At 29.7% G+C, this 26,252-nt stretch overlaps 1 protein-coding gene across 6 annotated transcripts in view; it reads left to right on the forward strand.

Moving 5' to 3' along the window:
* Positions 1 to 26,252, forward strand: part of LOC142333955 (uncharacterized) — a 41,883-nt gene that overhangs the window by 12,577 nt on the left and 3,054 nt on the right. For 2 of the 6 annotated variants that reach the window (XR_012758753.1, XM_075381598.1), the window contains exons 3-8: positions 2,790 to 2,975; positions 11,753 to 12,031; positions 13,750 to 13,890; positions 18,259 to 18,646; positions 22,874 to 23,191; positions 25,937 to 26,084. Coding sequence is in view for 3 of the 6 variants with exons in the window: in XM_075381598.1 (XP_075237713.1) it covers positions 26,031 to 26,084 (54 nt within the window). In the remaining 3 variants the exon portion in view is untranslated. Of the gene's footprint in view, positions 1 to 2,789; positions 2,976 to 11,752; positions 12,032 to 13,749; positions 13,891 to 18,258; positions 19,298 to 22,873; positions 23,192 to 25,936; positions 26,085 to 26,252 lie in introns of those variants that run through there. The other 4 variants (XR_012758754.1, XM_075381599.1, XM_075381600.1 and 1 more) reach the window with 3 other exon arrangements.

Genomic DNA, 26,252 nt, shown 5'->3' on the forward strand with positions numbered 1-26,252 from the left:
GTTCAGGATTTGAATTTGTGAAAGGCTGGAAACTACTCCAAACTGATATGAAATATATTTCTTTCATTATTATCAGGAAGAGTTTCAAGATTGATATTCTGAAAAAAATAATTTAGTGTTTTGTAACAATATTTGTGCTGTGATGGATTCACTGCATAATGAACATAACTTTACAGAAAGAAGATTGCTCATCGATTCTTTGAAAATTAGTTTAAAAATTGTCCTTTTGCACAACGGAAAAAAATTTTCTTCTGTGCCATTAGCAAATGCAACTAACATAAAAGAAAAGTATGAAAATCCGATTAGAAAAAATTCAGTACAAGTACTAGTGAACTGCCGTTTACACAGAGGTAGCAGATTACAAGTACCATTGAACTATATGTTGTAGTTTATTGCGTTTTTAATGGTTTGCAATTCAGCTGCATTAAATTTTGTTACTTTCTGTGCAAATGGGGCAGCAGGGGCAAAATAAATCATTATAAATAAGGAATTAATAACCAAAGCGTGAAACATTTATGCCTTTTCATGTTAGGAACAGATATACTTAGAATTTGATCAAATACTGTATTGTAATTAATTGTGCTTATTCATTTAATATGTCACTTTCTGTTCTACTGAACACAATTCCTTACAGTATGTATACAATATCAACACTATTTTCTATTTTGGTGGATTTATAACTCATATCTACGAGATGCTTGGAGAGTATTGAATATATTCCTACAGAGAGATTTTAGTTGTTCAGTTGTTGAGAATTTATTTGTATTTCTTAAAAACTATAAACAAAGTTCCAAGCAACTCACATTGTTATCAAGATGATTATGCATATTATATGTAAAATTAATTAATTGCCTGTATGATAAACAATTTGTTATTATTTATTTTCTTTTTTTCTGTTATTATTAAATTATTTTTATTATTCAGTTAAATCTGATATTCCACTTTTTTATTTCGTAAGTTAAACATTTTTTCTCTTAAGAAAAATATCGATGAAGCAATATATAATGGAGCTGCTTCCTGCTGTAGATCTTTTAGTTTTTCATTAAGTCACTGATGTCTAGAGATTACCACAATTATTGCTGTAGAGTTTAAAAGGGTAATGCAGCAACAATGATATTCCTTTTTTATTTAGCTGTTAATTCTGCATTCTAATTTGAATAATACCAACATATTTATATTTTTCCATTTGGTCTTAAGTTTTGCTTGAAATTATATAAATTTGTCCAAAGTACAAGAAGAGAGATCATGCCAGAAATCAAGTTCAAGAAATTTGGATAGAACAGATTGTAGTTAGGAAGCAAGAAAATAATAAGCAAAGAAAATAAGCAAGAAGGAATCCGGTTGTATAAAACTTGCCATAAATAAAGAGCTTGATTATCTACAGCAATACATGTACGGAACAGAATAAAAACAAAAAGAAGCTTCATTATCACAACCGGAAACAAGTATGGAAGTGACAACTAATCTTCAGGTTCACAGTATCTTAATGGCTCTAATTTCTGCCATACAGCCATGAAACAAGATCACCTAAGTTCATTTAGAGAACTGATACAAAGAGGTAAGAAGTACTAGACAAGAAAACAAATTTTTATGAGACACGCAAGGATGATTTTTCTTTTTTTTTTAAAATGAATGCCAATAAAAATACTATAAAAATACAAAATATGATTATATAAACTGGTTAAATCACAACCGATGAAGACTTTTCATTCACTCAGATTGATATTAAACTAAGAAAGCAAGATCGACCAAAGAAATTAGAAAAATAATACATGAATCGAGTGTAATAAACTATTTAAAGAAAGAAATGTTTTAGCGTATATCCTTTGTTGTAATCTACAGGTTGGATTCCAAATTTAAAAAGAAAATAAAACTATTGATAGATTTATTAGGAAGATTTGCCGATTGGCCACTATCTCTGGCCATAATCCACTATCTGATGAGCAAAGGAAAGAAGACTGAATATTAAAATGGACATTTTTTAATAAAAATAAATGAAATAGTATTCTTTATCACGTCATTTTATGTTTATTGTTTTGAATCGAACAGATTAGAATTTTCATATTTTAATATGTAATTATGCTTATTGATAACTTTTCATACATTTTTTGTTCAATATTAATAAATTAAAAAAAATGTCATAACTAAAAGATAAATTAATTAATTTGGTTCTTTATATTTTGAGTATTTTTTTATGAATACTTTTAATAATAATGATAAACACTAAAATATTTTTATAATAAAAAAATGTAACAACAAATTAATAAATGTTAAACATTTTTGTTAAAAAATAAAAATTATTTAATTACTCATTTACATTAATAAATATTATTAATTTAATAATTATATATATATATATATATATATATATATACACACACGATTATCAGTGGCGGCTTGTAGCTAAAATTAGTGGGGGTGCTGCTCCAGAAAACGTTTTTCTGGGCCTTTTCAAGGTAGGATTAAACTTTTCTGTAAAATAAAAGAACTGAAAAAAAAATTAATCAAATGGAATAGCTGGAAGCAAGGTAATAATTTATTTCTACACTTGTATCATATTCAAGAATATGGTACACAGTTTTTGAGCACATTGTGCTTAAAAACCGTATTCATTTTAATCGAATAAATAATAAAATGTCAATACCGATAATATTTTTTAGTATCATTTGATAATAACTTATTAAAATATTCGCTTAAAAACACTACAGTGCAACGGTGCTTAATTTAAATTTCTATGTATACAGAAACAAATACATAATTAATTTTTACTAATTATCTTCTCTTTCCAGCTTGTTTTTGGACAGATTTGGCAATCAAAGAGCCCTTGCTTTCCGCCATCTTCTGATGACTACTGAAAAAACAACTAAACCGCTTTCATATTCCTTCTACCGACTAAACTAGAAAAGGGAACGAACAAGGAATGTTCCATACACTTGCGAAGTAAAAAAAAAAACTACCTTCTACCAGATGCCAGGGTCAGCACTCCGAGAGCAACATTGCTCTCTCATTCTCTCTCTCTGTCTCCCTCACAGTCTTGTGTGCAGCTTCCTTTGTGTGTACGCACATAGGAAGATGGTGTTTCATCTGTGAAGCGCCACAGTTCCATACAAAGATTTTTGTATGAAAAAAAGATCATTTTCATAAACTGTGGGTGGGAGATAGCTATTGACATTAAGCTAAGGATTATATATTGTACAAGTGTAAAGAAAGAAGGACTCATTATATTAAATGCTATCAATAATATCAAGTAGAAATAGGGGGTGCCCCACATTTCATTAATATGTAACTTTAATGTCATTTTTATTGATATAGTTTTGAAGTTTGCTTTGTTATTACAAAATGCAAATCTATGTAAACTGCAATCTAGTGGTAGAAATATATATATATATATATAGGTTACCCTAGTTGAATTTTAATTTTATAATTTTTACCGTAATCTTCTTTTGTATTATAATATACTTTTCTTTGTTTAGCTTATTGTTTTTCAGTTTTCAATACAAGCCAGTTTTGGTTAATTAATTCGTGTAGGATGTTTGTATATTTTTTAACTTCATCATGGTAATTTAAAATACAATATCTTTTATTAAAATGGGAATGCAAGGAAATCTCATTTTTACTTCCTTGTACAAAGTAAAGGAAATATTGTGATCATAAAAAATTTCGGTTTTAAGACTTTAACGGAAATATCCATTTTGACCATCCCTGGATCCATTTTGATTAGTTTCGGTGTGACATTGTATGTTTTTACATACATATGTATGTAAAATACATAACTCAAAACAATTAGCCATAGGATGTTGAAATTTTGGATTTACAATTGTTATAAGATCTAGTTGTGCACTACCCCTTTTGATTGCAATTGACTGGACCAAAAGTATCTAAAAAAGCCCAAAATACAAAAAATCTGGAGTTTGGGTATTTTCTTAACTGCAATAATAAGCTCTCATTTAGAGCTTTTCAATGATATGCCATAAGTGGTATTTACTTTCATCGGTTCCAGAGTTATAGCCAAATAAAATTTTAATTAATGAAATATTTGAATCTTACAAGGGGAAGACACATCGGTTTAAATCTGACTTCATCTTTTTTTTTTTTTTTTTTAACTTTTTTTCAATATATTGATTAATAATTATTAATCTCTGATTGTAAAAAAAAATTACAATAAATAATAATTCAATAATACCAATAAAAAATATCATAACTTATTAATGAAATAAAATTTTGTGTATTTCTCATTTAAAAAAAAAAAAATGTGTATGTAATTTAATATGCGTGCAAGGAAGTCATGTGATGTTCACTTAAGATTTTTTGTTTTAATAGGAAAACTTTGATAATAAACACAAAACAAATTGATTTATAAATCAATTAATCGGTCTGTAAAGTTTATTGTTATACAATGTAACATTTATTGTTACACAATGTAACATTTAATCTATACAAATCACCTCGATAAAGTTATACATTTCTCACTAAAGTACTTTTTTCATGTACTGCTTTGTATCCTAACCAGTATTATTTTTCAATAATTTAAAATTTTTTATAAATTAACAAAAAAAAATTTACATTCTAAATTTAGATTAGTCTGAAAAAATCGTGATGGAGGACGAAGGAAGGAGGATAGAGAATTTGTTTGTCTTAACATATAGGTTGTTTAATATTTAAAATTTGGGATAACAGAATGGTAGAACACTGGTTTTCTAATCAAAGGATTACTAATTATTTCAAATAAAATTATGTATTAACCGCAGCTATGTGTACTTCCTGATTTTCAATCGCTATGTATTTCTTTGTGAGAAAAGTCTGAGTGCTGTCGAATGTAATCAAATAATATTTGGTCTTTTTTACTTGTCTGGTTTGTTGGGGAACTTTATCTCCCAAAATTGCTGAATTTCTGGTGACATATAAGCAATAGAAATTTTGCTACCCATTTTAGATCTTACAAGATGTTCACGAAGTACAGCATCGTACTTTGTGATTAAGTGCAGCAATTCTAAAACGTTGCCTCGATTAACGCTGATATTGTTTACTCTGTGACCACCTTGTTTGGATTCACATGTTTTCTTCATACTTTTGCTTGATGTAAACATGGCCTATCATTTTTTATTTTTTATTAATGAACCAGCTGAGCTTAGGTATTGTTAAGCAATTATTAACTATAATTTCACTTTTCTTTACAATGTCATTCAATTATGAATGAACAAAAATATTACATTGTAGTTTTTTTCACTACATTGAAACTGGGTTCGTAACTTATGTTAACACCTTTATTTACATAATATTAGTGTAATTTAGTTTTACTTTGTTTTTTGGCCATATTAGTTAATTGTAATCATTGTGAATAAAGTACAATTAAGACAAATAAAATAAATTAAGGCTTTCATTGCAAGAATTAGAACACTCAAAAAGATTTAACACATTCAAACATTACAGTATTTACATATGGCACTAAGAGACGAAGCCTTAGCCATTATTAAAAATCTTCCAATAAACAATGAAAATTAAATCGCATTAGATTTATTGATAAAACAATTTGATAACAAATGTATGATTGCATATTATTTTAATACAGATCGCATTTTAAAAATATTTTTTAAAAGATAATCATTAGATCCTATTGACATTTCATTTGTCAACTCATTTGAGGCATTGAAACTCCCAGTTAACAAGGTTAGAATATAATACTGCCAGATTGTGGAACGAAAGATTATCAAATAAGGGGTTTTCAAAAAGTATTACAACTCAGTTCAGTATTGGAAATGTTAAAGGACAAGATTACAACAATGCATTTAAGTCTCATCGCAAACATCCTACTTCAAACATTAACAAGATTCATAAACAACATAATGTTATTATTCTAGATCAAACTTTAAGCATTGTTTATTTTGTAAGTTCAGTCATCAGTTACAAAAATGCTATAAGTTTTTCCAATGATGAATGAAGATACTTTTTAAAAAATAACTGTCTCATATGTTTTCACAGAGGTCATAGTAACAATCAGTGTTGCTCAAATAACTTATGTGATTTATGTGAACGACACTACACACTCGTTCATACTGATAAGATAAGTAATGATAAATTTAATAATAATGACTTGTTTACAATTAAACAAAAATGTAATTTTGTATACTGCTGTATGTAATGTAGACAATGTTTTTGGTCATTCTTATTTGTGTAGTCTTGTTAGACTTAGGCATATACGTTTGTTTGCAAATTGGGATTTCAATTCAATAAACATTTGCCTATTTCAGGCATAAATAATGCATTAGTCAAATCTGATTATGGTGTGGTACTTCATTGCATTCACGATAAAAAAACGTTTCATTCAAGGTGTATTGTGCTGTTTTGCCAGACATAAACTAACCTTCCATTACATAGAGTTGAAAATTCTTATCTTAATCTATCTTATATTAACTAATATCGATATTTTAATTGAGCCCAATTTTATTTAGATATTATATTACCTTGTCCTAATTTATTCGAGATTTAAGATATCCTGTTATTCAAGAGACTAAGCTAGGATGTATTCTTAGCGGTTGTCTTCCTACTAAATTTAAACATAAGAATTTAAACTATTATATCCCATTTTACAACCAACAATAACTCAGAACATTCAACTATGTTTGAAAATTTTTGGAAAATTCTTGAAACTGATTCTGATGTTTGTTAATGAAACTTCTACATGTCAAACACACTTCCAACTTAATACCTCTAGGAACAATCAAGGCAGATTTATCTTCTCATTACCACGTAAATCTGATAAACCCCAGCTAGGTGAATCGTTCATTAACGCTAAAAGTAGGCTCTTAATCTGGAATGAAGATTATGAAACAAATCTTAAAAGGGAATATTCTGCCTTTATGCAAGAATACTTAAGATTAGGTCATTTGTCATTACTTAATTCTGATAATTTATCAACTAATGAATCAGATGTACATTACCTCAACACCCAATATTTAAGCCCACAAGTCTAACAACTAAAATTATTTATTTGTGCTCATGAACTCAATTACGTTTTATTATCATGCTTTTTGTTAGTTCTAACTTCCATGTTAATAATTATTTTTAATATTAGTAAGGCATACTGCTTATTGCTGAATAAGAAGTATCAGATTTACCCAATCTAGCTATGTATATATATATATATATATATTTTAATGGTTTGCTTAAAGTGTTTAATACTAGTACTTAAAGAAATGTAAGAACATTTTCTTCCTCACACAAATGATTTAAATGTAAACCTCAAAAATGTATGTTTATAAACCCAAATTTATAATAATGCTATTGTGAAATGCATAATGGATTTATTTATTGAACATTATTACAAAAAAATGACAAAACTACTAAAGTTATTAATAATTGAGTTTCAGATTAACGTAATTTTTCTTCCACGTCATGTATAGCTAATTATTGGCTCCTTCCTGTAGTAAATAGGAATGAAATAAAATTAGCTGTATATGGCATTTTGGAAGAAACAGTTTCATTAATCTGAGACTGGTAGTCAAACTTTAAACCTAATATGGATTCAATTAAAAGTAAAACAAATGAATTTAGAGAATTAAAACTACATTCAGATTTTTAAAGGAAGACAAAATGGAAGAAGTTAATGAATAAATTTTTCTCCAAGGGAAGTAATTTCGTTAAATCATTTTAAAACAAATTTTAACTTTTCCCTTTTACTAAACAATTCAAAATTTCTTTTTATTTGTTATTATAAGCTCAAGTTATGTCACTTGAACATTCTCCAAAATTCTACTTATCTTTTGATCTCAATATGTTTAATAAGTACTACAGGTTAATTAATTCTTCTTAACATTATATCTTCTCATATTTTTTATAGAAGATCGGTGCTTTGGCACCGTTGTTGTCTGTTACTACCTTGGGTTTCATGTTGTCCTTCCCTCTCTTCTATTTTGTTACCGTTTCATCTCTGTGTTTTGTTGAAATCATTAACACATCCCTGTTATATTTCCATTTCAATATTTCTTTTTTTGTAACTGAACATTGGGGTATAGACTATATCACCTTTTTTCAATTTGATTTCTGTTAATTGTTTTGGATTTCTATTTTCATTAACCCTTAAGGTACTAACAAGATGTGTATAACAATCGAGTAACGAAACCAACTATACACTTTTGTGTCAACTGTCACAATAAAATGATCGTCCAGCATCAAGTAATGGTCCAGAAAGCTCCAACAAATATGTTTCTGGAACTGCTCTATTCTTTTCCAGCATATATAATGAGATTCCTTGTGAAGCCAAAGACAAGGAATTAATTTGGAATGTTTCATCCCATGCTGTTTTTTTTTTGTTTGAACAGTATTAACTTTGTACAGTGTGTCTCCTTCTGATGCATTTCCATTATTTGAACCATGGAACATTCTCAAAAGAATCTGAAATCTGTTTCCTAACATGGTTAGAATACAACAGACTTGCTTTATACTCACCATTGTATAAAGACCAATCCACAAAATATCCCAAAGAAATTTTCATTTTATTGTACTGGTTGGATGAATCTTTTATTCTGCATAATGATTTGTCTCGTCGACTAATAAATTAAAAATGGCATCATTGATGAACAGTACATAAATAGCTTTCTTGGGAGTTGGTGCCTGTACCATCACTATTATTTCATCATTAACTAATAGGGAAAAACTGGTCTTCACTGGAAGGTCCCCATAAGATATCATCTTGTATCTAAGTTATTAATGCAGTTAGGTTAGATTCAGTATCTCCATTGTTTTCATGTCCTAGTGCCTTGTTGAATACCTGGAGCGTTGGAGGCTCCAGTGATGCACACTTCATAACATTGAGATCAGAAATACAAGAAATCGGAGTATTGTTGCCGTTACTTATATCAGCTGAATTACTAGCAGCTCATACTAATTCATAGTTCCATCTTAACTTTCCTCAATCGCTTTCTATAAACCTCTGATTTTTGTCCTGTTATTTAGAACTGCTTTGTTAAATTCTGATTTGTATTCAGGGTTTTCATCAGAATCTGTGCTAAAATCAGCATTATCAGTAGAACCATTTAAAAATACATCATTCAATATACAAGAGATTCCAAATTGCACGGCAATCTCTGGGGAGATGATTCTATTGCCTAATATAAGAAAAAAAGTTCATATAAACATAAGTCAGAAAATGGTTAGTTAGCAAAAGCAAAACATTTAGCCCTGGATTCTGCTCCCTTTGTGAAATTAAACAGTTTCAATATTCTTGTGTGTAAATCGAGGGGTAAATTTGGTGCTTCCTTGTGGTGTTTCATCTAAGAAATTGAATAAAAATGGACCTCACTTAGTTTTTAAGAAAACCTTTTAGAGAGATGGGTTCGAGAAACAAGTTTTGCTTAAACCACAATGATTTTATTTTGTAAAAAATGCTAACGCTGAAGAAGCAGTATTGAGTGTTGTGGAAGTATCTCCCACCTCAAGCACCAGAAGGTTGTAACATCGCTTTCATGTTTCACATCCAAGCGTGTGACATGAGCAGTCAAGCAATAGCACCAATTATACCCTTAAAATGCAACATGTATACAAGAGTTATTACCACTTGATTTTGATAAAATGGATGAAATTTTGTCAACGGTTGATTAGAAATTGTGAACATCATCCCAATTTCCTAAATAATATTCTAATTACTGATGAATCCTGTTTTACAAGAAATGTCATTGTAAATTATCATAATACTGTCACTTTGACAAAAAAAAATTCCCATCAGTCTGCTGCAAGTCATTTCCTATGCACGTTTATTTGGTTAATGTGTGCTGTGGTCTTGATGATAATTTCATAGGCCCCTTTTTTTATCACTAAGCTTCAAAGGAGTTTGGTACTTGCATTTTTTTAAGACAATACTAATGTAACTTTTGGAAGATATTCCACTTGCAGATAGAGTGCAGATATGGTTTTTCAATGATGGCACAACTTTTAACGCACCGAGTTGGTCTAGTGGTGAACTTGTTTTCACAAATCAGCTGTTTTTAAAGTCGAGAGTTCTAAGATTCAAATCATAGTAAAGGCACTTTTCTACAAATCTGAGCACTAAATCATGGATATGGGTGTTATTTGGTGGTTGGGTTTCAATTAACCACACATCTCAGAAATGGTCGACCTGAGACTGTACAAGACTACACTTCATTTATATTCACACATATCAACCTCATTCATCCTCTCAAGTAATCGTAACTGTGGTTCCAGTGGCTAAACACAAAAAGGAAAAAAAAAGGCGCACCTGCTCACTACTGTTGTGATGTGATGAATCATTTAAATAACACATTTAGTAAGCAATGGATTGATCTTCTGATCCCATGTCATCGGACTTTTTCTTTGGGGTTGGATGAAGTCGTTAGTCTATTCGCTTATGTTGGCATACAAGAATTGAAACATCGTATGGTAGTAGCTGCAGCTACTACTATTAGGAATAATAATGATGCTATTAGACATCCCCAGCCAGCATGGATTTGCTGAGCTGAAATATACATTGAACAGAATGGCGACCACATTGAGCAACTGCTTTGAAGAAATGTTTGTAGATTTATCAAGAACAGTTTTGATATTTGATAATTTTTAGTAAAAAACAAAAAGTATGTAATTTTTGTTTTTTAAAATTGATTACTTTCCCATTTAGTGCTACAGCTGTAGGAGGGAAAGTATTGTAATGGTCCAATTTGGGCATATGCGGTTTTCACCGGATGGAAATTTTACATCATTCGTATGTACTTGTGTGTGTTCGGTGTCTCACACTTCATATCTCCAGAACTACTGGACCAAATTTGACCAAACTGTCAGATTACTTCTGTACAGAGGGCATTGATGCCATTAAATTTTCAACTTAAAAAGGTGAAGGGGTGAGGCTGTAGAGCAAGTTCGTCCTCATTATCTTGAGATTTCACCAAATTAAGGTCTTATTTTTCTTAGGCACATTTGTTAACTATTAAAAAAAATATTCGCTAAAAAATTTTTTTTGAAATTGCTCCCTACCCCAAAAAATGCCCTAAATTAGTGGCTAAGTGGTTATACTGGATCTGTAGTACCCCCCTGTCTACACAAGGAGTGGTTGTGTAGCACTGATGTAAAGCAGTAAGTGTGTGCATTGTAATTAGAGTTAATAAATAAACAAAAGAATATTGTATTTAAATAAAATTATAAATATTTTAAATTCAGTTGTGTGTTAGTGTGTGTAAGTTGCATATCATAAAAAAGGCATATGATGTGAAAGTCCTACAACTACGTTATCAGCTTTTTTATTCATTTCTTTGTTTTGTTATTTAAATAAAATTATAAATATTTTAAATTCAGTTGTGTGTTAGTGTGTGTAAGTCATATCATAAAAAAGGCATATGATGTGAAAGTCCTACAACTACGTTATCAGCTTTTTTATTCATTTCTTTGTTTTGTTATGTTTTCTGTTTGTTTTCATTTACATTAAATTGTTCATACATTGATGAGAATTGTTCTATTTAAAATCTTATCACATTTCTGATCCAGATTGTGCATTATGTTTTTTAAAGTTCCAGAATTTGTGTGTAATTTTAATAGATGTTATTTATATTAATTTTCTTAGAAGTAGATTCTCTGTAAAGTTAACTAGAATTTTTCATCTGAGGTTATATCAAATATAACCTCATTCAGGCCACCATAAAATAATAATCATTAAGGAATTGCAAGAGACGTGTCATGAAGTCTTTTTATATAGTTTTTTTTATTTTATTAAGATAATTTATTTTTATTTTAGTTTGTTTTTTTTTTACAGATAATGAACGAGCCTGTAAATAATTCTTTTAACAATGAAGCTCTGCCTCTTAGTAAAAATATTAAATTAGAGAATGAACCGGATAATGTAGGAGACATGATATGCATTTCAGTACCATGTCAGTACCATTTCTCAGACAATTGCATCAACTGTTGTTTGGAGAAAAGTACAGGCCATGTGCGGGTCAGGACAGTCACCACCGTCAATTGGACTGAAAAGCAACGGCATCCTCGTTACCTTACCAATTGGTGTGGTGAACGTGCTTAGTTACTCTTTTAGGTCAGTTTCACTTATCATCATACTGTCCTGAGTTTATGAATTATAAGTTGCAGGTAAAAAGTGTGCCTTTTATTAGCGAAGAATTGCATAATGAATTAAAAGTTGCTTTTTCTTCTCATTACGGGAGGTGTGCCTTGAATATTTCCCATGATATTTCCACTGGAAATGCTATATGATATCGATCATATAGTTGCCTTGGAATCTGCTATTCAAAACACCTCTCTACTTTGCCAATGCCTGGTTGTTGTATTTTTTGATGTCCAAAAGAAGTATGTCACGGCTTGGAGGAGAGGAATCCTAAATACACCGTGTGAATGCAGTATTCTAGAAAATCTTGCATTTATCAGGGGTTTCATCTTGTCAGCCGTTTTGAGTAGTCGGCCCTTTTGAGTTTGAGTTGGAAAGACGATATCTGAAAATTTCACACTAGAAAACTGAATGCTTCAGGGAATTGTCCTAAGTGTTACTTTATTTGCCATAGCTATAAATATTAAAACAAACTAACTCTTTATTTGTTGATGATTTTTCAATTTACGTAGCATCTAGAACTTTGTAACTACTAGCGAGAGACTGCTCCAAAATAAAATAACCCATTTAGAATTGTGGTGTAAAATGACTGAATTTGCATTTTCTCCAGGGAATATGAAATAACATCTACTTTTAATTTTGAGGGAAGATACTGACCCTCAATTGTTTTTGCATGGTGAACCAGTTGAACTATACACAGTGGTTAGATTTTTAATAATGTTGTTTGATCAATGACTAATGTCTGTAACATTTTTAAAGGAGCTGAAAGTAAAATTTTAAAAACGATAGACATGCAGAGAGAGTTTTATCTAATAATCGATGAGGAGCTGATTGAGTATGCATGTTGCACTTTTACTGAGTTCTAGTCCATTCTTACATGGAGTACAACTGTGTAGCTTGTTCATTCAGTTAGTCCACCATTCTTAGAATGCTAGCTAGATGTAGTTTATCATTCATTCATCCATCTTACTACAGGTGCATTTCATTCAAGCCCTGTTGAAAGTGGCGAAATGCCATTAGAATAGACAAAACCAAATGATCTGTACTTAGCTCATATTAAAGTGCAACAAAATCATCCAATTTTTGATGTAGTGTTCTCTAACGCATATGAATCAATATGAGGAACAGTCGAGATCTACTGCTGGTTTTATTTCATTTTTTGGGTTCTTAGTTTTTAATTTTTAATATTTATTTACATACTATATGATTATCCTTTCTGGCTGATGAAAACGACACTTCCTTGTGCACCCATGAAAAAAGAAAACTGAAAGGATTCAGAACACAGATTATTTTTCACTATAGTAACTCATTTCTTGATCCACTAAGGCATTTTAGAAAAACACAACTCACGGAACAAAACTTGCTGAATTGAAGGATGAACAGTTTAAAACTGACAATAGTAGATTCATGTAGTAATATACACAACCAGTAATGGTGCTAATGTTTAAGGTAACACTCAAATAACAAATTCAAACTTGCTCAGTTTGGTTTGTAAGTTGCTTGTATAGCAACATGTTCCTATACATGTTCCTTGTAACAAAGAGAAGTTCCTTGTATAGAAGTTTGTCTGTACTTTTAAAAAATTATGTGATGGAGTATTACATTATCATCCAGCACACCTGCTCAAGGGTTAAAATTGAGAATGAAAACTTACTTTAATATTACAGTAGTGTGAAATTTTTCTGTTGCAGGGATTAAATTTTAATAAATTACACGCAATGATTCCTTTAAAAGAAGAAAATGATCCTTTAAGTTTAGATTCAAATGAGAACTGTGAAGGTTTGATGCTTATAAAAAAGGAAGAACAAGGTCAAATTAAACAGGAAGAGTCTGTAAAGATGTTTATTTGTTATATTTAAAAATACATAACGTGCTTGTTTGTTTTTAGTTTAACTTACTGGTTTTATAATTAGAATTGTTTGCTTAATTCATACTCAGATTACCCCTGTTTTTATCTAAACATTTTCAGGTAATGATTTTAATCTTACATTCCTGTTTGTCTTCTTTAACTAGTTCATTCCTAACATTATCTTTATATAGATTTTTTCTATAGAATATCTTATCCTTTCTTTTTTAAGATGTCATTTACCATGTTTCATTATCCTTTAGCAAAGGTGTTTCATAAAAGCATATAAAAATAAGATGTAAGATAAAGGAAAGAAAGTTATTTTTTCCTGTGATTGTTAAGTACAGAATATTTAACAAAAAAAATCACTGGGAGGCCATGAGATCTGGTTTGGGATCTTATGTTCTGTCTCTCTTTCTCTCTCAGCCACCCATTTTTCTCTCTTCTCCCATTCTTGGTATCCTCCAGCATTCCAATCCATCTTCTTCCCCTTCCTAGTTTACCTTTTATCTTCCCTTCGATTATCGTTTTTAGTAGGCAGTCTCTTCAAAAGATATGTCTCAGCCAAGACGTTTATCTCTTTCTTGTGTTGTTAACTTCCTCGATCCATGATAATACATCTTCATTCCTTATTCTATCAGTCCACCTCACCCTCAACATTCTCCTTCATAACCGCATTTCAAAACTATTTAAATATCTTTCTTCTTTTTTCTTAATAGTCCATACTCACTGCCATACAGCACCACACTCCAATTGTAACACTTAGCAAACTTCTTCCTTAATTTAATCTGTATCATTTTTGCTGTTAACAGTCGCTTAACTTTTTCAAATGTAGCTTTACCCATCGCTGGCCTACTTTTAATTTCTTCAATACAACTTCCATCCCATTTTACCAAGCTTCTGAAGTATTTAAAGATTTTACTTGTTCTATATTCTTCCCTTCCAGCACTATGTCAACTGAACCTTCTCTTTTGCTCATTCTTGCACTTGTTCCCAAATCAGTCCTAGACGGTATTATATCATAGCCCGTTGCTTTCTTTTCGCTTAGATCCTTTATTGCTTTTTTTAGTTTGTTTTTAGTATTTTTGGCCCTCTTTGCTCCTCCTCACATTCCCACTCCTCTTCAATCACCAGTCCTGACTGATTATCATTAACGTAGTTGAGTTCAAACAGCCGTGTTCTACTCTACACATGATGTCATCCTTCCATTCTTATTTATTACGCCCTGTTTGCTTATTCTCTTTCATTTTCAGTTAATCTCCTTAATTCATTGTTAAGTTTCCTGTATTGTTTTTCCCTTCTTTAGAAGTAAATATTCTTCGATTGTCTGCATTCATCTTATCCAACGTGTCCTGCGTAATCCACCAGTCCTTCCTTGCATTACTCTCACTTCTTGCAATGCTTTCAGTATCGAATCTTTAATGGTGTTCTGTTCTCCTGATACTTCTTCATTTGTTCTTGTTTTTCTCAGATTCTCTTCCAGATTTTGTGTATACGCTTCAGAGTCATCAGTCTTGAGTCTACTTGCATCTCATTTCTTCATCAATTTGGGTTCTCCAATATGCTTTAGTCTAGTTCTAACATCTGCTACTAATAGATTATGATCTGTTTCAGTGTCTGCTCCACAAAATGTTTTTGCCATCTTTATGCTGTTCTTGAATCTTTGTTTGACCAGGATTAAATCTGTCTGTCACCAGGAGCCTTCCATGTATGTAATCTTCCTCATTGATTTTTAAACCAGGTGTTAGCAATCCATAGATCGAACTCTTCATAAAATGCTATTAGTTTTCCCCTCCTTCATTCAATTCACCAAGTCCATTATCTCCAACTATATTTTCTTTCCTTCCCTGTCCTACCACACTGTTCCAATCTCGCATCATTATTGTTGTTAGGTAAAGTTAACAAAAAACACACAGCTACTATTTGCCAAAAGAAATTGGACTTTATTGAAAGTGTAACAAATGAACTTATGTTATAATCATAACCTTAAAACATAAAAGGAAATTATGAAATTAACATAACTAAATAATACTTAACATATCAGCTGAATCAACAAACAAATAATTTTGTTTGAATTTTTTGTTGTTTTGAATAATTTTTGTTGTTTAATTTTGTTAAAAATACATGAATAAACATTTTTTAAATACACAATGTAACAGAGCCTGAAAATAAGAGAACATAAAGCACCTTAATTTCAAATTAGATACTTAAAACATAACATCAATAGAAAGTGGAACTGGAAAACAGTTGCACTACTAACATATATACTGTACTATGAAGATTAGCAATGAACAGATTTCATTAGCTTAGAAAACATTAATTATAATATAATCACATTAAAATAAGTAATAATATAAATTGAGTTTATTTTTATAGATAAGCATTCTTGAAAATACAAAAATCACAAAGTCCTAAAACATACCAGCACATCAGGAGTAATTTGCTTTAGGTTAATTTACGAGAAGCATTATGAATACAGTGCATAAGTAGCAAAGAATTAAACTCGGCGATCAGCAAGTTACACAAATAAATTATAGAGTTAATTACAATAACAAATTGTAATAATTAAACATGTAAAATAGGTAAGCCACCTATCATGAATGCATTTAAGTGAATAAATGGTTTTCTTTTAACCAAACTTGAAATCGTAAGGCATAAGGTATGATGAACTGAATGTTCCACTAATTTCAATGATAAAATCACTGTTTAACGTAATAATGAAAATTGAACTTGCCTGTAGCACACAAATAATATCAAGAGACGAACTCGTGAATGCAGATACATGAATACATACAGTAATCCTGGGCGTAGTCTGCACTGGTGTATCAGGAATACAGAGGTGTGATGTGGTTTAGTGGTAGAATAATGTGTAGAATCTCAGATGTGTAGTGACGAGTTTTGAGATTCTGCTTGGATATTATCACAAAGTTTGCAGGAGAATATGGCCATAGGCGACTGTATTGGAGGAATGTTGGATCTACTCTGCTGAAAAGATGGCGTGAAAGAAAAAGGGGGGAACCAGATTCACGTAGTGGACAGGAGAGAGTGTGTGTAAAAAACAAGAGATGTGTGCATGTATTAGTATGGGAACGAAAGAATAACGGGTGTATGAAAAGGGTAGTCAAAAATAATTCGATAGAAGAATGGACGCGGTCACTAAGGATGACTGAGGGAGGGTCGAACACAAGAACAAGTAATAAAACAGGTTCAAATGACAAGCCCAAAAATACGAAACAAAGTGAAATTTAACATTCCTGTAACAAAACAACGGGACCCACCCTAGGTTGGAATTCATTGAAAATAACGGAAACTTTACGCTAAACGGCGTAAACAATTGTTCTTATATATCCTTTTCCATTACTTCGTATATTTGTTCTGTTTGTTCACATATCTGGTCTACTTCTTCCAGTGTGTCCATTATTGACAAGTAGACCTGTATTATCAGGGGGCTACTGGTTCTGTTCGCTAGGACAGAACTTGCGAACAGAAGGATCCTAGCGAATCGCTAGGACCCTTCCGCTGACTGGTATTACTTTCTATTGCTTTCCTGTATATCATTCCTGTACCTCTTTCCTTGCATTCTCCTCCCTTAAAAATAATTTTATAGTCTCCTGATACAAATTCTCCTTCTTCCCATCATACTTCACTCAGGTGTAACAGATCTATACTTCTCCATCTCCACCTTTACATTTTCCAATTTCCCTTTCCTATTCATTATATTCCATTTCCCATCCTTAATTTTGATATTCTCTTTCTTCTATCATTTCTCTTTCCTGTATGTCTCTCTTGTATTTCTCTTTCCTATATGTCTCTCCGAGGATAGTACCTAACCAGAGATCCGATTGTGGGAGTATTACTCCGACAATTTCTTCTCAGGAACTCCCATACTTAGAGCGTAATCCAATGGGTCTAGGGATACCACAAAGGTCTTTAGTGTGGTGATTGCCTTCCGCATCCTATGCCGTTGAAATTTTGGTTACATCTGCCTTTAGGAATGGTTTCCCATTCCAAGGCCAAGAGGGTGCACTGTCTTCTATCGCTTTACCACCCACCATAGAGGCTGTTGGCATTTGTAGAAGGGATCTTCTTATCCCAGTAGATGCTCAGTCCCAGCTTTCATTAGCCACTTATACATACTACAATAAGCAGTATGTGTAATCGTTGCCCCAATTAAATCAAGTAATCAGGTTATTTAAATGTATCAATTATCCACTTTTTTTAATAGGATTGTTCAACAAAGATTTGTTTTCATTTCGTTTTATCCTTTCTGCAAAATGAAGTTCATCTTATTATAAATGTTATGCAATTTTTTTTTTATTTGCTGTGAATATAATATATATTTTTTTTATTTTAGGATCTTGCTGATGAGATAATTGACGATTCAGTTTTAGAAAATATTGAGGAAAATATTTAAAATGCAAAATATATGACAGTCAAGTATAAAAATAACCTTTTACATAATCACCTATATAAAATATTTAATGAAATTGACAGTGCTAGTAATGATGGATTTAATGATAAAACATTAGTATTTCAACATGATACAAAAATTAATAATAAAGATGTAAGTGGTAGATTAGTGCAGTTTAATAAACAAAATATTAATGATGCTAAGAAATATACGTGTAATCATTGTGAAAAAACATTCAAGACAAAATATAAACTGAAGTATAACAGTGATATTCATATAGGAAAAAAACATTACTACTGTACTGTATGTCAAAAATCATTTTATCGGAGAGGTAATTTAAACAGACACTTTTCTACTCATATCAATGGAAAAAGATTTAAATGTAACGCTTGTGAAAAATCTTTTTATAATAATTATAATTTGAAGAAACACATTCTAATTCATTCAGGGAAGAATTTTACATGTAATATTTGTTTAAAATCTTTTTGTAATAGTAGTAATTTGAGAAAACATCTTAAAATTCATAACGGAGAGAAAAAGTTCTTGTAATATTTGCCTGAAATCTTTTAATCAGAAGGGAGTATTAATCTCTCCACTCATACTCATGAGAAAACGTACTCTTGTAATATTTGCCTTAAATCTTTTAGTCAGAGTAATATATTAAAAAACCATCTATCTACTCATTACATTGAGAAAAACTTTTCATGTAATATTTGCCTGAAATCTTTTAATCGCTGTGATACTTTGAAGAGACACCTAGCTATTCATACTGGCGAGAAAAAATTTGTATGTAATTTTTGTGAAATGTCTTTTATGGAGAATTATCAATTACAAAGACATCTTTCTGTTCATACCGGTCAGAAAAAATTTATGTGTGATTTTTGTTGTAAGTCTTTTAATAGAAAAGATAGATTTTTAAAACATATTAATTTTCATAAAGAAGAAACAAATTCTGTAAAATTGTTGTCATAAGATTTTTATATATATATATATATATATATATATATATATATATATATAAATTACGTATTGGATGAATTACATATATATATATATATATATATATAATTCATCCAAGATATATATATATATATATATCTTGGATGTATCTATATATATATAGATATATATATATATATATATATATATATATATATATATATATATATATATATGTAATTCATCCAAGATTAAGATATGATGTACAGTCTAAAATTAGTTTATATATTTTTATTTCAAATAAATTTTTATAAGAAATTTGTGTTTTATTTACATATAAGTAATTAATTTTGTTCATAAGAATTATTTATTTAGTGTATTTCTACTCTCAGTTAATAAATACAAATTCTTTTGAAAAAGTAGCTGTAGGCCAAGAAATAAATTACTTGTTGACTTTATTTAACCCAGTTCTTCCATTGCTAACCCACCGAGTTGGTCTAGTGGTGAACACGTCATCCCAAATCAGCTGATTTGGAAGTCGAGAGTTCCAGCGTTCAAGTCCTAGTAAAGCCAGTTATTTTTACACGGATTTGAATACTAGATCGTGGATATGAAGCCAGTTATTTTTACACGGATTTGAATACTAGATCATTCTTTGGTGGTTGGGTTTCAATTAACCGCACACCTCAGGAATGGTCGAACTGAGACTGTACAAGACAACACTTCATTTACATTCATATATATCATCCTCTGAAGTATTATCTGAACGGTAATTACCAGAGGCTAAACAAGAAAAAGAAAGTCTTAAAAGTTCTTCCATTGCTGGAAGTTCTCTTTTGATAAGGTTGTCAATTGCGCTGTCACATTCTACTTTTGTCCTCTCAGCCCTCAAATTGGGACACTGTCATAGGACTGGGGAAGAATTACAAATCATATTTGGAAAGTAAGGAGCCCAGAAAACCTGTACAATTCTTTGCTTGGCGTAGAAACCATGAATTGTAGACAAAGAATGGACAAGAGCATTGTCATGATGTGGCAACCACAAGTCCAAGTCAATTCAGAACCATCTCCCTCAACAGAAGGTTTGTCATACAAACTCAGTGAAGGTATGAGATGCGAATAGTTTATACCTGAATCGACAAAAAGTTAGTTTAGTGTATTTACATTAATACTAACATTACTGTAAACGTTATTATTTTTATCAATAATTTCTTTAAATTTTTTCTACATTTTGTAGCTATTGTTTTTATAGTTATTAAGTTTATTATGATAATAATTTTGTTTAGAGACGGAGATTAGTTTTTTTAGAAGCTTATTATAATTGTTATATTTATTTTTTTATTGTATATTAAATGGTTTTTTTTTAAACGGTTGCTCATTTTGTTTCTGACTTTAATGGAGCAGATGATACCATTAGTGATCCAAGATTTTAATTTTCTTTTTTTTATGCGAGATGTGTGATGTAACAATCAGAGTACGAATATGATACAATAATATATTCAAAATGGAATCTGTTAATTTATCTGTATCTTAAGTTATCATTATTATATTTAAAATTCCAATCTCTTGAGAAAGAGATTTTAGTAACATGTCATAGTTAATTTTGGATACAGTGGCATTATGTTTTCCAATCAAACCAGTATTATACTAGGCATCGAAAGGTATATGAAAGGAAACAGTATAACGATCAGTAATATTAGTTCTTAACACATTGCTAAGACAGTTTTTAAATTTATTGTTAGTATTCTTAAAGAATACATGATATAGACATGAACGGGAACTTGTAGTCTTTTTTAAGATTGCATTTAAATAGGAACAATACCCTTGCGAGTTAAGAATAAAAATTTAATCATGAGATGTATAGTTGAAGGCATCTATGTTAATATTGATATCACTTATGGTCAAATTGTATTTATCTTTTTATATTAGATTCAACAAATTATCTAGACTTTCTAAGAAAATTTCAACATTACTATTAGGAGAACAATAATTTTAATTATAAGGTTATTTAGCTTTAAATTCAAACATAAGGCATTACGCTCTAGTTTATTTATAGAGATAGCATCAATTTCAACATAATTCTTCTCAAACATCATGCACACACCATTGCATTTGTTTTGATAAGAACATTTTCTGAAAGATTTATAACTATCGAAAGTGTAATTAAATAGATCATCACTAATTCAAGTCTCTGAAAGTACTATTGTATCATAATTTATTTTAAAGTTTTCTAAATGATGAACCAGTTAATCAAAATTTATTTTATATTACAAATATTCATGTATAAAATATTTAACATTTTTATATTGCAGTTACCATCCTCCTTAACCATATCTATAGAACATTCAAAAAATTATCTATTACACCAGTATTTTATACATCAGAATCTATTATATTATATACGGAATATATATTCATCATAAGAAAAAAAGGAAGAAGTACTTACCTGTATTTGTTAGAGATTATAATTTTTTCAAATTCGCACTATTAGTCTTGAAGTCACGTCATAACAAATATATTTTCTTCTGTTGTTTATCCATGTAAATTTATAATCATTGTACTTAGCAAAAATTTTAAAGTTGGATTAGAGATTTTTGTAATACGGTGAGAGGTTTTCATTGATGGTTATTGGACCATCAGGCAAGTTCCTGTTTATGTGTTAAGTAGTTAGTTAATTATTTAGGAGAGGTTGATTCAGTAGTATTTTTCAATTGTTTTTTGTAGATTTTTATACTTATTGAAACAATTACATTTTGTTAGTCTACTTTTAAATCTGACAATTATAGGCATGATAGCATTCTTATTCACTGGAATTCTGTGAACAGTATTGGTGTTTAGATGTTGATTATTATGTTTATTAACCGATTTAGCAATATCTTCCATTACACAGCACACATCCTCATTTGGGCTAACAGGAATCCCATGAATTTTCAAATCGTTAAGTGTTGTGTACTGTCATGGGTTTACGACCTGAAGTTCTATTTCATTAATTTTACTTTTCAGAAAGATTAATTTTCTTTGTTTATATTCTTATAAACTTATAACACACGCTTCAGAAAACCAGAAGTCTGTAAGAAGCTAGTGCTACCTGAAACAACAGAAAGAGCTACAGCCTTATGATGACTTTTAAGAATTTGGAAGTCATTTTAACTCCTTTTTAATTCTTCTATTATCATCTCAAGAGTAGTTATTGAGGATTTAAGCCTTCAAAAAACTTAATTTATGTAATAACTTAGTTTTTAAACATTTATTTAAATTTTCCATTATTTTTTTGTAGTTATATTTTCAGAGTTCCGCTAATACAGTTTTAATTAAAATCTTAATCTATAATTCAGATAATAATAATCAAGGTGACTTGATTTATTATTAACTAAACTGACTAACTATTATTAACTAAAATAGTTATTATAAATAACTAATTATTTTCAAAAGTTAGACTATTGTAATCAACAATCTAAAAGTATGTATATTGAAATTACTGTATTTTTAGTACATAATAAAATAAATTGATTAATTAGCATTCAGAATCACAAACATAAATGTTTATTTCATTAGCTTAAATTTTGTTTTACATTGAACCAAGTTGTTTTTGTTATTTTTAAATTGCATTTGATTTTAGATAGAATGGCAAACAGGTAGTGTGTTCTTTACACACATCAAGACTGAAGAATATCCTTGTCAGTGATCCTTGGCTCATAATTGATACCATGCCGTGTTTCTCAATTGTTCTGAGCATAGTTTGATGCTTTTAGATGTGGGGAGGCCTTTGAGCATGTGTGATAAAGGCGTTTGACCTGATATAAAATCATTTGAACTAGCAATTTGTATGCAATGTCATGGAGATGGGAAATTGAGAAAATTTATACATCTAAATCTAAAAAGTTTTGGCATCTTAAGAGTAGTCTATTAATAACATATTACTAATTTTTCACTGGCAGTAAGTATAGAGCTACATTAAGTTTTGTTCGTGTGCAAACACTTTTTGTATCGCAGGTATAACTGCAATAAATAATAAGGTAATCATCAGTTTAACCCTTATGTTGTGAATAGACTGCTTGTTGAAATAATCTTCAACATTATCTCTCACCACTGAATTTAATCATGCACATAACTAAGTTTTCATTAAAATTAGAACTCCATTTTAAGTATACATCGAATATTAAGCTAATTATTTAAAAATTTATCATATAATAAATATTATTTTTAAAATAATATTAACAAAAAACGTAAAATAATTAGCTTAATATTTATCTTAGAAAAAGCTTTGGTAAAATGTACTTCCAATAAAACTGTATGTATTGTGATCTAACGTACTGATGTATACTTAAATGGAGAATAGATTTCATGAAAGCATTATTAGTTCAAGTGCATGATTTAATTCGGTAATGACAAATAACGGAGAATCGGTCGGGTCGAAATTGACAGTAAAATTCTAAATGCAGGATTGCACTTTGAACTTGCGGTGCTATTCAGTTATTCTGATATGATTAATGTTGCTTAAATATCTGTTGTATATGTTAAACTGATAAAAGAGTAATTGTATAGTGATTTGTAAAAATTAAGATAAACATTTTTTATACATCATTCCATTTAAGTTTTAATGAAAATAAAAATTAGTTTAATACATTGTGCAATATTTTCTTGTTTTGTAAATGAAACAACTTCAGTAGTGCTTTGTTTTCTTTTTTTTACAATTTTATCATTTCTAGGAACATAAAAATACAAAAATAAATAAAATCTCATTAAATATTATATGTAATATATTATTTAACATTCTTCCTAGAAATATTCTAGGATTCTGTTTGAATAAATAAAAATATTTGTTGATGTATAAATAGACTATAACCATTTTATTTACTTGAATTATAAAATATAATACTGCGTGATGATAGAATTAGTGTGTGAAATTACTTATGAATATACGCTGATGTGATTGTATTAAGATATAAAAGATGTTCACCTTACGAGTTAGTAACAACGAATGAAAATTATTGCATGCTACAATAATGTGAAAAGAATAATCAACTCAACTGATGGCTAAAGCCAGCTGGTCAAACGATCATAAAGGCCCTAGTGAGTAATAAGAAAATTAACGCTACGATCGTACAGTTTTAAATTGATTAATAGTTTTTAACACATACTGTATTATATTATGTAAGTATATAAATAACTTTTTAACGATATAGTGTCGTATATGATCAGTCGAGCACTTTGTTGAATTATTGTAGTTTATTGTGTAGTACACAAGGGTACTTACGTATTAACGCCACCGCAGCTTTATTTAAAAAGAAAGTAATCAATCTGATTTCGGTGGAAAATGAACAGTCTCTTTATTAATTATAATAAATGGTTTTATTTATTTTATAAATATAATTTAACCAAACTTAATTTATGCTCGCTTCGCTCGCTAACCTTTACTAATTAACACGGTAATTTTTGGAGTATTTATTTAATAATTTCAGTTATTATTGCAATTATTTATTATTTAAATAATCAAAACACTCCTGTTAATTAGTCAAGGGTTAGCGAGCGTAGGTTACCGGTTGGATACCGGTGTTCTTTGGTGGTTGGGTTTCAATTAACCACACATCTCAGGAATGGTCGAACTGAGAATGTACAAGACTACACTTCATTTACACTCATACATATCATCCTCATTCATCCTCTGAAGAATTATCTAAACGGTAGTTACCGGAGGCTAAACAGGAAAAAGAAAGAAAGAAGCGAGCGTAGGTTAAGTTTGGTTAAATTATATTTATAAATGGTTATAAATAACCATTTATTAAAATTAATAAAGAGACTGTTTTGAATCTATGTTAAACTCTATATCGGCCCATTTTCCACCGAAATCCGATTGCCTACTTGTCAATCAGATATTAAATAAAACTGTAGCTGCGGTGGCGTTAATACATAAGTATCTATACAAGTCAACTGTAAAACCTAAACCAATGCAGAAGTTTTATTTATTTATGTCTATTCCTAAAAAAAAAATTATGTATATGTGGTAGAATTCCTGTTCTTTTTAAATTTGTATTCCGTTGTAACTATATTTATTAATTAACATTAAGTATTATTTATTTTGTTAAATGAAAGAGAAACATTATTAATACTGATCAATTGATTGAATTATGTTTAATAATTTAGTTAGGTATTGATTTTTTTTTATGCTACTACATAATTTTCACATGTTCTCTCATACTTATGCTCAAGTTAACATCTGTCATCTTAGTAAATTGCTTTGTATATGAAATAAGTAGCCATTTTAAATTGGACTGATGATTTTTAAATTACTCGAAAGATTAAACCAATTTATGTTATTAGGATAGACCATATATTTCTTATATTAGCAATCCTAATGTTAAAGGAAGCAAACAAAACTACCAAATAGATTTACATTTTACATTTAGTTATGGACTATTGTATATAGCCATTTAAATGTGATGAATTATATATTATTGTTATCTTTTTTGTGGTTTTTGTTTCTTCATTTTATTAGAAAAATACAATTTTATAGAGTCCATCATACCTTTTAAAAGTAAAATAATTAAGGTAAAAAAGAAGGCTACTGTGTTAAAAGCTCAAAACCTGTGGAAAAGTTGTATTCAGCGTAGCTATTGTTTGTATTTTTCAGGTTTAAGTGAATAAAAATTTGGTTGTTATTTTATTTTTTCATTTTTTACAGAAAATGAATGCATCCATTAATAATACATTTTTTTATGAAGTTCCATTAAACACTTCTATTGATGTTAAAACAGAATTAGAAGAAAGCATACCTGATGAAACAGAATGTTTATTTTGCACAATATAATGAAGACATGGAGTATGATTGTGTAAGTAAAAGAAATATAATTAAAATTTCACTGGGGGAGGGAAAAATGTAGTTTTTGGTTAGTCATTTGTAGCTGATGTAAAAGACACTTAGTTATTGACTAATTTCTATTCTTATTGTATAATCTAGCCCAACAGGTTGGTCTAGCGGTTAACTCAGAACAGAAACT

This window comes from Lycorma delicatula, chromosome 13, assembly GCF_047948215.1.
Source record: "Lycorma delicatula isolate Av1 chromosome 13, ASM4794821v1, whole genome shotgun sequence".
Lineage (NCBI taxonomy): Eukaryota > Metazoa > Arthropoda > Insecta > Hemiptera > Fulgoridae > Lycorma > Lycorma delicatula.